A 12,809-nucleotide genomic window follows, 5' to 3' on the forward strand; every position below is an offset into this window, starting at 1 on the left:
GGCCTTTCCAAGGAGGATGGGCTAGCGCAGCGTTCGCTCCTGGACAGAGCCTACCTCTTCCGCTTCCTCGTTGCCAAGAACCTGAGGTTATCAGGGGTTATCAGGAGACGTCCCAGGCCACGCCAAGGAGTTTTTATGAAAAAGCACGTTTCTAGAAACCACAAAAGGCACCTGCTAGTCTCAGTCCACGGCAGCCCACTCGAGACGGCTCACCACTGCCTACTTCCCAGAAAGTAAAGGTTTCAGTAGAGAATTCTCACTAGTGTGTGTGATCAAAGCTACAGAAATGAGAAGGGAAGCACTGCCACCTTCCAGGAAGGGAAAGTGTATGCTCCCGTAGAAAGGGCTGAGTCTGAAGATACACCTGTTGAGGGAGAAGAGCGTGGATGGGCCCTGAAGTGACACCCATCACAGACGGGAGGACGAGCAGGAGCGGGAGAAGGCGCCGTGGGGTCCGGAAAGGAGTCTGTGCTGTCCAGTCAGGACGGAAACTCGCTTCCCTAAAGCAGTGCGGCGGCAGCGCCCGCGCACACGATCAGAACCGGTTCTCCCCGTCGGGACCAGGTTTCCTTGGACTTCCGTTTGCTTCGGACAATAGACCGTGGAAGTTTCTTTGCTGTTAAGTAATCTGCTTGGAAAAAGAGACCTGGTGCTTCTCTGTGCTCCATGGGTCGCGGGCTGTTTGCTCACAGGACGCCCTGGGAGCCTGTGAGGTCTCGGCTACCCGATGTTCAGTGGGACACTGAGCCCTATTGTTTCACCTGAAGGATGAGCATGTTGGCCACGCGTTTCAGGAACCTTTGGATATTTTTGAAAAACTCCCCAAATATCAAATTCTAATAGAGTCTTTTTGACCTGAAACGAGCTTTGAAAATTTCTAGCGGGCCCTGGAACATGTCAAAAGAACTGCTCTCTAAAGCAAACCACCCACCCAGAATTGCGCCCTCTCTCTCCTTCCCTCTCTCTCCCTCTCTCTCCCTCTATCTCCCTCTCTCTCCCTCTCCCTCTCTCTCCCTCTCTCAACACACACACACACACACACACACACACACACACACAAAAGGGAGGTGTGTAGCCTGTTTGATGCATGAAGTGACGGGAGGAGCCACCAGGTAGGAAGGACAGGCTCTCAGTGCCGACCGAGCCTGTGCACAGTGTTCCAGAATTCTGCGCAACCCCTGGAAGTGGGATCTGTCCCGGCACAATGTCACCGTCGTAATTCCAGTTATCCACGTACGTGCTGCGCCTCAGAGCGAAGCTCCTTTCCTTATCAGCTCACCGTGAGGGCCCTGCCATAGGCCCTGTGCCAGCCCTGCCGTGGGCCCTGTGCCAGCCCTGCCGTGGGCCCTGCCATAGGCCCTGTGCCAGCCTGCCGTGGGCCCTGCCATCTCCAGCGCTCAGTCACAGACAGCGTGCGGGTGCGGGAAGTGCTCTGCGGGCAGGCGGCTGAGGCGCACAGCCCGGCCTCCGTGGGGCAGGAATGCACCTGCCTCGGGGGGAGACGCGATGCTGATGCCTGTAAACTTGTACGCTGCTTGAGGAGGGCGGGATCTACAGGATGAACAGTGTGGGACTACCCGAACCCACGAAGATGATAATTTTATAACTTTTTTGTTTGAAACACCACTGATTTTAAAAAATATTTTGTTTTCCCATAATTAAGGGAACTTTTTTCTCGTAAGCTTCCTAGGACTTAGAACAATTTGGTGAATCCACACTTTTGTGGACAATGATGAAGCACTTATCTCCTCTCCCACCTGATGGCCCAGAATTCAGAAACGTAGTGAGCGTGCCCTTTCCAGGCAGCAGGCCCAAGGCTGAGAGGACGCCAGGCTGCGAACAGGCGGGGCTCAGCCAGGACCGGCGGCTTTAGCACGAAGGAAGGCCGACTCCATGGAGCCACAGCCCTTGGTACCCTGCCTGCAGGGCTTCCGCTTTCCCAGGTGAGTGAGGAAGGTACGTTCCCAGCAGGTGCAGGAACCTCAAGCTTTTGGGGGGCCCTGGGAAAAGAGGACCCACCCCAGTCTACAGGGACCACAGGCGCAGCCGAGGGCAAGTCCGTGGCTGGGCTCTCTCGCCAAGAAGTCCCAGCAACACAGGCCCGAGCCAGCCGGTCGCTGCTCTCGCTCTGATGTGAACAACCAGGCAAGTTTAATAAGACGAGCCTTCCTTTATGAACAAATTAGTTTTACTATCATTATCTTCATCAAAAATAGAGGTGATTGTAAAGAGAAAATTTCTTCCAGCAAAAGTTCCCCCACACACCTATAGACATCCGATTCCAGCTCTTAACACTAATTGTCCGTGAGGGATTTATGATTTACCCAAACATGCTGCTCTGCACTCTTGGATTAGTGAGTCTAGAAACAGCTGGTGCAGAAAGGACACTGGGCCCACCCTGTGCCCGGGAGCAGGACTGAGTCTCCGATCAGAGACAGGGACGCGCCCCTGGGCTGTGAGCAAACAGGGTCTTCACTAACGGGCACCCAGCCTGTTTCTTTGTCTTGCCCATTCCCCACAAATTGTTGGTTTCTTTGTCTTGGTTAATCTGTCTTGCTGTCAATTTAATTCTTAAACGTTCAGAAGGTAAAAGGGTGGGGGGAAATTTCCCTCCCCAACAAGGAGGTGGGTGATGGGTGGATGGATGGATGACTGGATGGTGGATGGATGGATAGGTGGGTGGGTGGGTAGATGGGTGAATGGATGGTGGATGGATGGATAGGTGGGTGGGTGGGTGGGTAGATGGGTGAATGGATGGTGGATGGATGGATGGATGGATAGATGGGAGGGTGAGGATGGACCGGCTTCCGGCAGATGGGCAGATAGATGGGTGTGTGGGTGGACGAATAGATAAATCGATGAGTGGATGGGTGGGTGGATGATGGATGGTGGATGGGAGGGTGGATGGGCAGATGGATGAGTGGGTGGATGGATGGATGCGGGGATGGATAGATGGATGAGGGGATGGGTAGGTGGATGGATGGATAGATAAATGGATGAACGGGTGGGTAGATGGATGGTGGGTGGGTGGGTGCCTCTGCTGCTCACCAGGCTGCACAAAGTGCAGCAGCTCCAAGGACCGGCGGTGTCTTCTCACACACGGCCCGTGAGCAGGCTCCTGACCTCCCTTGAGATACGGACACGGGCTCTGCTCTCCCTCCTTGCCCCGCGCCTGGCCTCCCCGGGCCCAGAGCGTTTGTGCCCATCACACCCTGGCTCACCTGCAGGCTGGCCCAGTTGGGCACGGAGCCTGTTCCCCAGCTCCAGCAGCTGCTCCTTCTCCCGCCGCAGGCGGAGGGCCACCCGGGCCGCCTCCTTCAGCTTCCTCTGGAGCTGCTGCACAGACAGGGCCTGTGGGGGCTGCGTCCCTGGGCCCTCGGTCCCTGCGGGTCCCCCAGCTGCTGGGTCCTGTGAATGAAACCCACATAGCAGTCAGCCCGCAAGATAAGCCCCCCAGAGGGGGAGGGGGGTGCGATGGCTGTGTCACCTGTCTCAGACCCGACATCCCTGGGGACAGACGCCATTCCAAAGAGAGGCCCTGGGCAGTGTCAGCAGAGATGGAGACGCCCCTCATGGCGGGATCCGGTTCCTATGCACCCAGTTCCTTCCCAGCCCCGACCCTGGGGCCTGTCCCCGCACCCAAAGAGTGCCCACCCAGTGAGGAGGAGGAGGAGCCAGCCGGCACCCACCCCCACCTCCCAGGGTGCCCCAGGACCCATGAGAGCTGTGCCTCTGATGGGCCCCGTGTGTGTGCCATGGCCACAGCCTGGGTGCCTACTGCCCACCTGGCACAGAAGGGCTGGAGGGGCCCAGTGGTGGCTGCACAGCCCACCTCCTTCGCCGGCGCCCACCCTGCGCTTTGCCCTCCGCTGGACTAGTGGCCGCCCCTCTCCTGCCCCAGCTCCAGGCTCAGCCACGTGCTCCACCTGCCCTCAGGCTCCTCTCGACAACGATGCAGAGAGAAAGCAGAGGCCATGGGGGCCCACACTCCAGGTCTGAGCCCCCAGTCCTAACCCCACTGAGGCCCAACTCCCCACCTGACCCACCCCAGGTTCCTGCACAGACAGGTGCTCCCAGGGGGGCCTGCAAAACAAGAGCGGGGGCTGCCTGTCTCGGGGGGGGCCCCGAGAGGCCAGTGGTGCCCAAGGCCCGACGGAAACAGGTGGCCTACTTGGCTGGCTGCTTCTGACACCCATGAAAAGCCGCAGTGTGCCCGTCCCGGCCACACGATCTGCCGTGGACACAAGGAAGTGCTCCGCGTCCCGGGCAGAGGCCAGCACGCCCTGTCCTGGCTCCTTTTCCTGGTGTGCCTTCCAGGCCTGGCAGGCGCCGTGCCCTCCGTGCCCGGGAGCCGCAGTGACTGCCCATGGTGGCTGGCCTGTGCCCCAGGCTACAGAGGCAGAGGTCCATGGCCCTGAGCCCCGGACAGACCGGGCCTGTCTCCCCTGTGTGCCTGCTCTGCTTTCTCAGGGACGTAGGACACGCATGGGGTCCTGGAGGCAGGAGCGTGGCTCATGCACAGAGGCCCCTGGGGGGCTGACCCAGCCCGATGGAGTGCACAGCCTCCCAGCAGGGTCTGGGCGGCCGGTCGGGGTGGGAGCTTGGCCAGCAGCGTCTGACTCCTGTGTTAAAGTGAGGAGAGAGCAGTCCTGTACCAGATTCCCAGACCTTGGAGCATGAGAGCCGTAGGAGAAGACACCCCCCAGCGCCCTCAGCACGAGCGAGGTGGCTACCAGGCTGCGCTCTAGTCCCTGGGGCTGCGCAGTGAGGGGCCCGGCAGCAGGGACCCCACCTGGCCCCCTGGGGCTCGGCTCCTGGTAAGATGTGTTACGTAGATCACTCCAAGGCTCCTCCCCACGATACTGATTCCAAGCTAACAATGACCAGACCCCCCAGGAACCTCGAAACTCGTGGCCCCATGCTGCCAGCCCCAGGCCCCAAAGGCAGCTGGGCAGCAGCTGAGCTGTCCCCACGATGCTCCAGTCCACGGAGGAGAACGCTGGAGGCCAAGGCCTGGGCTGTGTGAGACCCACCCGATGCAGAGGACGATGCAGAGGACGGGGACCCATTGCAGAGCCAACCCTCCTGCAGTCCCAGCCTCCAGCGGTCAGCGCTGGTTGTACAGCAGACACTGCCCCCCAGTGGACCCGTGCGTCCCTGCGGGTGCTGCCTGGTTTACAGGTTTTCAGGACAGGGTGGAGCCAACAGCAGGCGAAGGTGCTGTTGGCAGCCAGGTCATCCTCCCTTTGACCCTCGCAATCAGCCCACCAGCCGCCCCTGCTGTGGGCCGGGACACCAGAGACCTGGGAAGGGTGTGACCTGGGCTCCCTGAGGTCGGCTGGGGCCGGAGGGCCTGGCTTAGAGAAGCTGCAGGCAGCAGCGCCAGGTGGCAGCGGCCTGTGCTTGGTCACCTGCCCGATGCAGGGGGAGCTGGGACACTCCACCCTTTATGCCCAGCCACAGTTTTATTTCCTGAAAATGAGGACGTTCTCTTAACAACCAGTCAGAAAACCAGTTCCACGTGGAGCAGCATCCAAGCGAATGCACGGTCCACGTGCTCCCGTTCCTCCTGCCCTGCGCCCGGCCCCTTGGGGCGGGCAGCCCACCTGTCTGTGCTCAGCCGTCCCGACGTCGTCTGTCCCAGCTGGCAATGGGGCCCTCGGTGAGGTGGTGTCCGCAGGTAAGGCTACTCCGACAGGGACGCTTCCCTTTGTAACAAGGGCTGTGAGGTGCAGACACCACTGGCCACCGGCCACCTTCCCGCAGTGTCCCCTGTGCGAGGCCAGCCCAGCTGACTCCCTGAGCAGGGCCCGCTGCTCCTCTTCTCCATCTCTGCCCGTCTCTCAGGGGCATCTCTGTGCCCGTGTCTGAGGGATGACGGCGCCCCAGCACTGCCCGGTGGTCAGCAGGCCCTGCAGGGTTCCTGCGCCCCGTCATGTCCCAGGCTGGAATCCGCCACCCGCCCTGGCTCCTCCAGCAGAGTGGGCGCTCAGCGAGGGGGCGCAGGTCTGCAGGGCTCCTGGGGACGGGCTCCACTGCCCTGCTCTCCTCTCCCCCAGCCGCCCCGGGGCATCCTCGCCCTCGGCCTTCTCCTCCCCCATGGGGCTGTCTCCCAGCCACAGACACACAGCTGGGCAGCTGTGGTGGGAGCCCGGGTGGCCTGGGCTGGGCAGAGGGACTGGCCACTTCATCCAGGAAGTGACCTCCCCAAGGTCATAAGACGCTGGGACTGAAAGGAGGCGCTGACCTCCGGGCGAGGCCCTAGGCGTGTCCCCTCCTGCCCGGCCTGCGGCCCAGAGACCACTCTCCTTGCTTCCAAGTCCTGCTTATTGCACCACGTCCTCCCCTTCACTCTGACAGGTGGAATCAGTGACGCGAGAACGCAGGCGAGCTGTGGGCGTGGGCGGCAGGGGACTAGCCTTAGGGCTGCAGGACGCATCGAACCCGAAGGTACAGAGGTCAGTGCCCACCTCCCCCCACCCCACTAGGGGGAGAACTCCAGGGACAGGTCTCCTCTCCTCTCCTCCCCCGCCCCCCCCCCCCCCCCCCCCGGTCCTCTCCGTCCCTGCCGCACCCCCACCCGCTGGCTCTGGGAGCTGCTGGGAAAAGACAACAGGCGGTCTTCCATGTCTACACTCTCCGTGCCCGAGCGCGGAGCGCCCGCTCCCAGGCAGGGCTCACTCTGACGACCGGTCACTGGGGGACAGGTCTCAGGGCCAGCAGGGACCCTGGGGGTCAGCACCCCTGCGGGCGCTCTGTGGCTCGGAACCCTGGCTGGGACCACAGAGCGGGACAGGCAGTGGGCTGCGGGCCTGACCAGGACGAGGACGAGGACGAGGACGGAGCCCATGCCACAGGGGACGGCAGTGGTTTCAGAGAAGCTCATGGAAGCGACAGGGCCTCTTGAAGGAAACCCCAAATTAGCACTCAGTCCGGGGGCTCTCGGGGCCTCTTGGCAACTCGCCAAGACTCATCACACATGCGGTTCCCTATGCCTGGCCTCTGAACCGAGGATCGTAAAGACCTGAAGAGCCAAGGCTGGTACTGCCCCTTCAGCAGGGTGTCCCCTAAAAGGGGAGGGGAGAGAGAGAAGAGACGGGGAGGAGGGAGGGGGAGGGAGGGGAGGGAGGGGAGGGAGAGGGGGAGAGGGAGAGGTAGGGAGGGGGAGAGGTAGGGAGAGGGGGAAGGGGGAGAGGGAAGGAGGGAGGAGAGGGAGGGTAGGGGGGAGGAGAAGGCAGAGGGGGAAGGAAGAGGAGAGGAAAGGGGAAGAGAAGGAGGGGCCCCAGGGAAGGCAGAGGAAGAGGTGGGCGGCCCACAGGCCTAGGCTCTGCTGACTAATTGGGCAGCACCCGCAGGGCGCCCTCTGCAGCGAGGCCGGGACAGGCAGCCACAGGTGCAGATGGGGGCGGGCGCAGGGCGCTCACCTGTCTCTCGAGGGCGGTGCCGGCCGGAGCCGTGGGCGCTTCGGCGAGATGCTTCTCCAGCTCAGACACCTGCTTCTGCAGCTCCCGCACCTCCAGGTGCACCTGGTCCACCTCGTGAGGAAGCTCCTGCCAGAGGGCGCCCCCCTGCAGGGGCTCCCGCAGCACCTGGGCGTTGGGAGGCAGTCAGGGAGGCCGCTGGAAGCGGCAGGAGGAGGGGGCGGGGCCGGGAGTGGACAGGAAGGGCGGGGCCTTGAGAGGGGCGGGGCCAGCGGAGGGGCGGGGCTGGCAGGCGGAGGTAAAGAACCCGCACCAAGTCCGCCCCGCCCCCCCCCCCCCCCCCCAGCCTCAGGAGAGGCATGTGCAGCGACCCTGTAAGGATCCTGACAAGTGCCAAGCTCGTGGAATTTGTCACATACGCTACCAAAGGGGGCACTGGAGACAGACACCGTTAATTAACAATAAAACCACGCGGAGGTGGGCATGTCCCAGGCTGTGGTTCCAGGACAAAGCGAGAGCCCGACCGTGACCCTGCCTCCGCGTGCATGTGTGTGTGTACACGTGTGTGTGTGCGCGCCTGAGACTCCACGCCGTGGGCTTGGGAAGCATTGCAGATGTGACCCCCTCGCCCACGTGTGCTTACAGAGCTGTGGTCCCAGGAACAGGAAGTGAAATGTATTTTCAATCAGATTCCCGGCCCCCAGCTGCCCACCCAGGAGCACCCAGCAGAGACCCGCAGGCACAGGTCAGGCGGTACCTTCTCTCGGAGGCGGGCCACCAGGAAGCTCAGCAGACGTGTCCTGTCTCCCAGCCGCCTGAGCGCCAGCCCCAAGGATGCGCCACCAGTGGGCACAGCCCCTCCTGCAGAGAGAGGCTGTCAGGCTCCGCCTGCCAAGCGAGAAGTCATCCCTGCCTCTCCAGTCCCCAGTGGGATGAGGAGTGACTGGAGGGCCCCACAGAGAGAGAGGGAAGAGTGAGGACAGCCAGCTGCGAGGGCTGTGGATGGGCAGGACTGGGGCTCCGCCGGCGTGGGGACAGCGGCTGGGAATGGGGGGGGCGAGGGGACAGCGGCTGGCCCTGGGGCTGGGAATAGGGGCCTGAGCTTGCTTCTGCACTGGGGTGACGCTGCTGGGACAGGGCCCTCAACCCGCGACTGGACTCTCACCGGGGGCGTCGGCTGCGGTACAGACGCCGGGCTGGACGTCAACGAGAGACGAGGGTGTCTTTGAAGGCTCCAGTGTGTCTCCCAGCTGCTCTTCCAGGGTTTTAAACTTACCCTTCAGATTTCGTATTTCTGCTTCCAGAGCCAGAACATAATCTGACCAAAAAAACCGCCTGTAAACACGTGCACAAGGGTGGACACTCCCCCAGTTGGAGCGGCTGCCCCCCTGCCCTGCCCTGCCCGCCCCTCAGTGTCGGCACCCATGTGCCTCCCTCCCCTCGTCCCCAGAGCGCAGCGTCCAGGGAGCAGCTGGCCAGGCTCTGCGGGGAGGGCTCAGCAGCTGGGACCCAACCCATCCAGGCAGCACCCACAGCCCTAGGGCCCCCCTGAACCGGGTGGGGTGCTGAACTGGCCACCCCAGCTGGCGTGGTCCCTGCTCCGGAGGTAGTGAGCACCCTCACTTTTCTCTTCCGCTTCACCAATAAGTTTCTATCCTATGTATAGAACCGACGTAAGACCCCTCCCCTGGCGGCGGGCGGCGGCGGGCTTTGAAACCGCCTCTGAAGGGACATGCACCTCTCAGAGCCTCCCTCGCTCACCAGGGGCAGCGTCGGGGGCAGCGTTGGCGGGGGAGCCTGAGGCTGCTGTGTCTCCTGCTGGCTGGGCAGGGGGGAGCGCCTGCTCGCTCAGAGCCTCCATCTCGGCCCTCATCTGCGCAACCGCACTCCGCAGGCTCGTGTTCTGCTCCTGCAGCCGCTGGATCTCGCCAGACGGGAAACGTGGGCTCGCCTCTTCCTCGTGATGCCGAGGGAGTCCCTGTCACGTCCAGGAAGGGGCGATGGTTATGGGTGCTGCCTTCACCCCGCTCCCCGCGCCCCTCATCTGTCCTCCGTCAAACCCTGCAGCGACCTCCCTCCCTTCCTAAGTGAACAGGAGTGTGAAGATCTCTTTTCCTTCTGTTTCACAAGCAAGACTGTTCTTTGGGGGGCTCGTCCTTTTCAGTCAAAAAGTCACTAGTCCCGGCTGGTGCCTGTGACAGTAAAGACGCAGCAGCCAGGATGCGGAGAAAGGACCCTGTGCACTGGGACGGTGGCTGTTCTCTGCCCCGCAGGGCGCTCCCAGGGCAGGCCCAGGAGAACGGAGGGTAAGCCCACACGGAAACGTGCAACAGCCAAAATGTGGGTGCCCTCTAATGTCCCCCAGCGATGCCTGAGCCAACAGAACAGGACCCAGGGGACTGCGGCTCAGCATGGACGGGGATGAACCAGAAAAATGGTGCAAGGGATAGTCCAGGGCTTAAGGCACCATCACTACCACCTGCTCAGGGGCCCAAGGAAAACAAAAGCAGGGCCAGAACCAAATACGGCCCGGCCAGCACGGCTCGAGGTCGATTCCGGTCGGGGCACAGGCCCAGGTTGCGGGCTCCCTCCCCAGTGGGGGGCGTGCGGGAGGCAGCCGGTCAGTGAGTCTCTCATCACTGATGTTTCTATCCCTCTCTCCCTCTCGCTTCCTCTCTGAAATCAACAAAAATATATTAAAGGGGAAAAAAAGAACCACATGGCATCTGCAGAGATGAAAAATACATCATCTGAAACAAAAACCGACCGGGTAGGACAGGACTCGGAGCAGATCAGAGAGAAGACAGTGAATGGAAACAACGAATGCTCAAACTCCAGCACAAGCGAGACAAAGGAGGCCCAGGGCCGGTGCGGCAGCAGGAGGTTTAGACCCTGGGGGCAGGGGAGGACAGGGGGACTCACCTGCACCTCCTGCTCCGGGCTGAGCCCGTGGTCCCTCAGGGCCTGCAGGGCCTGGTCTCTCTCCAGGGTCAGGGCCCTCAGCACCACCTCCTGGTCTCGCAGCCTCTGCTCCGCCTCCTGGAGCTTGGCAGCGACCTGGGGAAATGCGGACTCGTCACCTTGGGAGCAGTGCCAGCTTCAGTCCATGCCAGCTCCTAAGAGGCAGCCAGAGATGCCCAAGGAGAAGTGCCATGGAGACACATGGTGACTGGCATCCCCGCAGCACTGGGCAGCGGCGGGACTCGGGACGTAGCCGTCCCTCCCGGCCCCACCCCGGCTGCCCGACTGGCTGCATGTGGACGTGGGAACCGCCCAGCACGGGTCAGTGGGAGAAACAGCTAATGAAACACGGGGCGAGGCTGGTGGGCAGACAGGGACACACTGATCACAACTTTCGATGTTGAGTCCAACCGCTCCACGGGGACCAGTGTTTCTGAATGAGAGGGCGCACCGCCTCGGAGACGCCGCTGCGCACCTGTGCCCTGGCTGAGGCCAGCCCCCGCACCAGCCCCTCGTGCTGCTGGTAGTGGTCCCGCTCGAGGCCCTCGCAGCGCCGCTGCCAGTCCAGGCCCAGCTGCACCTTGTCCCGCTCCAGGCTCTGCTCCCTCTCCACCGCCAGAGACAGCTCCCGCTGGTACCTACGGGGCCAGAGTCCGAACCTCGGATGTGAACATCGTCCCCGCCCCCAGGGCCATAAACAACAGACTTCACACCTGTGGGCAGCGGCAGAAACCTGCCGGGACAGAGGCGAGACCTCCGTGCCCTCCCCCCCACAACCCCCCCATTGGGCCTGGACGGTGTTCACACGGCCCAAGCAGGTCCCCATCAGTCACACACTAAATCCACAAAACAAATACGCACAGAAAATGTCCTGTCCAGAACAGAATTAAGTCAGAAATCAGTAGTAACGCCCTGGCCGGTTTGGCTCAGTGGATAGAGCGTCAGCCTTCAGACAGAAGGGTCCCAGGTTCAATTCTGGTCAAGGGCAGGTACTTTGATTATGGGCACATCCCCAGTAAGAGGTGTGCAGGAGGCAGCTGATCGAGGTGTCTCTCTCATCGATGTTTCTAACTCTCTATCCTTCTCCCTTCCTCTCTGTAAAGGATCAATAAAATCATTTTTTTAAAAAGAAATCGATAGTAAAAAAATGGTATCTGGAAATCCCAAAATAAAGGGGAATTAAGCAACACATTTCTAAATAACCATGGACCTGGGGGGAGGGGCCTAATACAGGGTGACAGGAAAAGATCTGGCTTTGGGTGGTGAGCACACAGGGCAACATACAGATCTCGTCACATAGAACCTACATGTGAAACCTGTATGTTCATGTTGACCAAGGTCATCCCAATCAATTGAACTTAAAAAAAGTGACCACAGACCAAAGAAAAGCCACAAGGGAAATCAGGAAACACTTTTAACGGAATACTATGAAAATCTGTGGGATACAGCTGAGCAGTGCTTGGAAGAACATTCCCAGCATTAAATGCGTGTATTTCTTTGAAAAGGGGAACGGTGCCATGTTATAGTCTATGACTCCACCAGTGGAGGCCACCAAAAGGGCTCAAGTTAAAGCCGAAGGGAACAGACGAAAGACTAACGAGGGTGAGCGTAGGTATCGGGGAGACTGAGACAGAAGGAACTGAGAAACCTATTTCCATCTGTTTCCTGTTTCTTGTCTTTCTTCCCCAACAGGATGTGAATAGGGACTCAGTGGCATGAAGAGGGGGCGCCATGACGAGGTCTGAGGGGACATCACCTGCCCACGTCCTGCTGGCACCGGGCCAGCTGAGCCCGGAGCTGCGCCGTGTCCTCCTGCAGCGACTGGACCTGCAGGTCCTTGGAGAGCATCTCCTTCGACAGCTGAGCAAGCTGCACGTCCCAGCTGGCTCTCAGCGCGGACGCCTCTTCCCGGAGCCTGGGCAGGAAGGCAGCTGGGAGTGGGTGAGGTTCTTGTGCGAGGTCTCACACCCAGCACAGACACTCGCACTCGCACACTTGCACTCGCACACTCGCACTCACACACACACGCACACACTCGCACTTGAACATGCACATGCACACTCACACCCACACACGCACACTCGCACTCGCATACACACTCACACTCGCACTCACACACACGCACTCGCACCTGAACATGCACACTCGCACTCACACCCACACACTCGCACACGCACACTCGCACTTGCATACACACTCACACACACTCGCACTCGCACATGCACCCTCGCACTCACACACGCACGCGGGCCTCAGGGAAATGCTGCAGATTATGCCGCCTCCACACTCGCGTCCACACCAGGGAGACCTCCCCGCCTAGAGGAGCAGACGGACCCCCCCACACACACCCCAGAGACCAGCTGAGCCCTGCGATGAGGCGGACCTGTGCCCGGCTCATAGGCCGTCCTCACCTGGCACAGCACTCCA

At 61.2% G+C, this 12,809-nt stretch overlaps 1 protein-coding gene across 5 annotated transcripts in view; it reads right to left on the reverse strand.

The window, feature by feature from the left end:
* The window catches only part of CCDC57 (coiled-coil domain containing 57), a 39,768-nt gene that overhangs the window by 18,378 nt on the left and 8,581 nt on the right, over window positions 1-12,809 (reverse strand). For all 5 annotated transcript variants that reach the window (XM_036303789.1, XM_036303792.1, XM_036303790.1 and 2 more), the window contains exons 8-15: window positions 12,139-12,297; window positions 10,858-11,020; window positions 10,344-10,478; window positions 9,183-9,399; window positions 8,587-8,739; window positions 8,179-8,282; window positions 7,425-7,589; window positions 3,222-3,408 (exon numbers count right to left, since the gene is read on the reverse strand). In XM_036303789.1, coding sequence (XP_036159682.1) covers window positions 3,222-3,408; window positions 7,425-7,589; window positions 8,179-8,282; window positions 8,587-8,739; window positions 9,183-9,399; window positions 10,344-10,478; window positions 10,858-11,020; window positions 12,139-12,297 — 1,283 coding nt within the window. The remainder of the gene's footprint in view (window positions 1-3,221; window positions 3,409-7,424; window positions 7,590-8,178; window positions 8,283-8,586; window positions 8,740-9,182; window positions 9,400-10,343; window positions 10,479-10,857; window positions 11,021-12,138; window positions 12,298-12,809) is intronic.

This window comes from Myotis myotis, unplaced genomic scaffold (genome assembly GCF_014108235.1).
Source record: "Myotis myotis isolate mMyoMyo1 unplaced genomic scaffold, mMyoMyo1.p scaffold_m19_p_38, whole genome shotgun sequence".
NCBI classification, from domain to species: domain Eukaryota; kingdom Metazoa; phylum Chordata; class Mammalia; order Chiroptera; family Vespertilionidae; genus Myotis; species Myotis myotis.